Consider the following 3,522-nt stretch of genomic DNA (forward strand, 5'->3'; position numbering starts at 1 on the left):
AAAAAATATATCTCTAGATCCATAAGACGCACATATGTCTGCCAACACTCAAAATAATGGAAATTTAACTTACTATAAAGTAGTTAATGACACATCTTCGTAGGGGTAGTAGTTTTTATGATATTAACATATGAATATAAATTTGGCAAATAAAAATTTTTCCGAACAACTATAAATACACATTAGCGAATTTCATGTAAACTATTACTCCTACGAAGATAAATATAATGAACTACTTTATAGCTCATTAAACTAGCTTTAATTTGAGTGCTAATAGACATCAGTACGTCAAATGGTTTTTGAGATATAGATTTTTCAAAATAGATTCACTAACTACTGATCTTTCAGTACGTCCCATACAATATTTTTATGAAATGTTGCTTTTTAAAAAGATATATTTCGAGAACTATTTAACGTAAATAACTCTTTTACGGCTCATATTTTAGAACATTTGCTCATCTTTAAATGACGTTCTCTTAGGTTTTCTTGTGTTGTTCCTACTTTTAAAGATATAGAGCTCCGAATGATTGAATCTAGGATCAACTATAAACCTGAATATCAATAGATGTTAGATGAGCCTTACTTGTTTGATTTTCAGGAGGTAATTTCTTTGTTGTTTGAGGTAGTTTCTTCTGTTTGGCATTCAATATATTTGTGATAATTGTTGTTGATTCCATTTAATGTGTTCGTGAAATTAGAGTAACATGAATTTAAATTTTGTCCATCCAATTTTTCTTTAATACTCCAATTCACATATTTCTTCTATATTTCGTTTGAAACTGTTTGTTTCGGTTTACGAATTCGGGTAAATCCAATTTGAATCTATGATTTTTTTTGCCTGCGATGTGTAGTGAAATCAGTTTCGTTTCGTTTGTTAGAGATTTTGGTTCAGATATATATTTGAGCCTTTCAGTAGGACGACTAAACAGGATGACTGATTTCATAAATTCATTCTTAGTATTTCCAATAATAAATTATTTTTGAATAAATATTGTATTCTCAACCAAAATGTAATTTTTAGTTAACTGTTATAATTTATATTTCTGCCACAGTTTTTTGGACCAGAAATATTATTGAAAGTACTTTTCTGAAAGCTGTTAAAATTGGAATGTGTCATTCTTCTAAATAAAAATGATCATTTGGAATGTTTGTAATGGAAAGTATTGCCACATTTTGCTTTATAGCATGAACTATATATTTAGTAATTTAAAATTTATAAAATACAAAAAAAAAATTCAAAGAACAATCCTTTATTTAAAGAAGATAATTAAAATTGAATTTCTTTGCCTGAAAAATCCTGACAATGGAGGACGCTCGTTGGATATAGATTGTGAAGAAATAAATACTTGAACAAAGCTATTGTATATTACACAAAAGATCAACTTGTTATAACCCTGATACAACCAAACAAGCAGCCAATGAGAAAGCTTATAATGGGATTTTTCTTGGAACTTCCAAAGGAGCTTTCAGAAGAAACAGAACAATAGAGATCCTGAAGGCCTCTTCATAAAGCCCCGCTGGTGCGTGGACAGATAACCGCTTTCCTTATAGGCTAACTCTAAATTTCAAACATTTATTTATATTATAAATAATTCAAGATTTTATAAGTTCAATTCTCCCACCATTGCCTTCCCATATTTGTTTAATTTCTAAAACGGATGCTAAGAATCTAAAAGATCCACTTAAACTATATAGTGATATCAGGAAAAAAACTTGTATTCATCGGTAACTTTAAGCGGATCAAAATCGACCGCAAAACTAAATCACTACGGAAGGAAAATGATAAATGAACTCCCAAAAAGTGACTAAAGAGTCCTTGGATGAATATTATAAAAAAAATAAACATATAAATTACAAACAAAGTTAAGGAGCTAATATTGGACAAAAAATATATAATCCAAATGTAAGCATCTATATCTATAAAAAAAAAACTAAATAAATGCGATATTTTTTTAAATTTATTTATTGATATTTAAAACTGTATAAAAAATAAAACAAGTAAATTTCATAATAATGACATAATGATAATGATATGATACAGCATGTAGAGAAACTACCCAGTAGAACTCTAAAAACATTTTATAATATAAGGTCACGAGGCCTTCTTTTCAGGCGCCTCGGAGGATTGCCAGGAATGGAAGAGGAAGCAAGGTTAGAAACTAGTGGGTTTGGTTGGTTAGGGAGTTTACAATGGAAGGAATGATATCGGGTTCGAGCTAGATCGGTTACATAAGGAACATTTAGGTCTTTATGGAAATTTAGACCGTTTGTCTAGTAAGTGCTGTAATAGTTGGAATATGTGTGCAGTTTCCTGTCTTTTCAATCTTGTGTGAGGATTCCAGGCTAGTCGTTTGTCAAGGTGTAGTCCAAGATAACGAATCTGTTCTACAGGAGTAAGAGCCACATTATTAAAGTATACTGTAGAGCAGTCGGCAGATTTACGACGAAGTGTAAATGTGATTTGATGGGATTTATTGGGATTTATTTTTATCCTCCAATTTCGAGGGTTGTGACATGGGACTGGAGAGTTTGGGATGCAATGAAAGGGTTATTACTAACTGTGAGCACACATTTTAAAAAAATATAAATTCATAAAATAAAAGAATATCAAAGAAACAAAAAAGGAATCTAAAAAAGGAAAAATCTTAAAACAAAAAATCAATCAGGACTTTCACACTCTGTTACAACTAATGCCGTGGGGAAGTTGAAATCCAAAATTAAACAAAATCATTTTCATAACATATACAGGGTGTTTCAGGATTAAGTGGCAAAAATTAAAATATAAATTAAGGACCCATTGATAATGATATTGATGAAGTCCATCTGAAATGAGAGTCCTCTATACTGCAGTTGGCGGAATATTTAGTTCTGCTCCAGCTCTTCGTACACTGCCAGATAGATTATCTTCAAAATATTGTAATTTGGTCGCACTCCTTTCTTTATTTCGTACAGGGGCAGAAATACCATCAGCACATGATATTATAGCAAATGTACCAGTTCCTCTATGACGTTGAAACGCGGAACTAATTTGGAAATCACCTGGAATATTCACGACAGGCAGCATTAGCATTACCATTGCAAAAACCGTACACAAACCCCATAGCGGCATATTCACCATTAGTATAAATTGAAGCCATAATGATGAGTATTCTGCTATTTGCTAATTTTTATTATTATTAAGTGCTATTTCACAATTTTGTATTATAATCAGCTATCCCTTAGAACGGAGCACAGCTCCAGTAAAACGGGAAATATCAAAAAATTGTATATAATGTATTGTACATATGTTTATATTTTGTATTTATTCTGAAATAAAGGGGCTTAGACACACAAAAAAAATTATTATTCGAAAGACCTATACAAACTGATAAATATTATTCACAGTTCCTAATGCTAATTCCAAATAGTATTTTTTTTTTTATTTGATAGATTTATTTATTGATAGATATTACAATCTGCCACACAGTTGTGGGCAATAGGTAATATTGATGAATGATCTCATGCATACTAAAATAAAAAAAT

At 30.5% G+C, this 3,522-nt stretch overlaps 1 protein-coding gene across 1 annotated transcript in view; it reads right to left on the bottom strand.

The window, feature by feature from the left end:
- The window catches only part of LOC136797315 (uncharacterized), a 13,636-nt gene extending 10,499 nt beyond the window's left edge, over window positions 1-3,137 (bottom strand). Inside the window, exon 1 of the mRNA XM_067053558.1 lies at window positions 3,040-3,137. Within this exon, the coding sequence (XP_066909659.1) occupies window positions 3,040-3,137 (98 nt within the window). The remainder of the gene's footprint in view (window positions 1-3,039) is intronic.
- Window positions 3,138-3,522: the final 385 nt, after the last annotated feature.

The sequence above is a fragment of the Halyomorpha halys genome, unplaced genomic scaffold (assembly GCF_000696795.3).
Source record: "Halyomorpha halys isolate HHAL.00 unplaced genomic scaffold, Hhal_1.1 Scaffold763.1, whole genome shotgun sequence".
Classification (NCBI taxonomy): domain Eukaryota; kingdom Metazoa; phylum Arthropoda; class Insecta; order Hemiptera; family Pentatomidae; genus Halyomorpha; species Halyomorpha halys.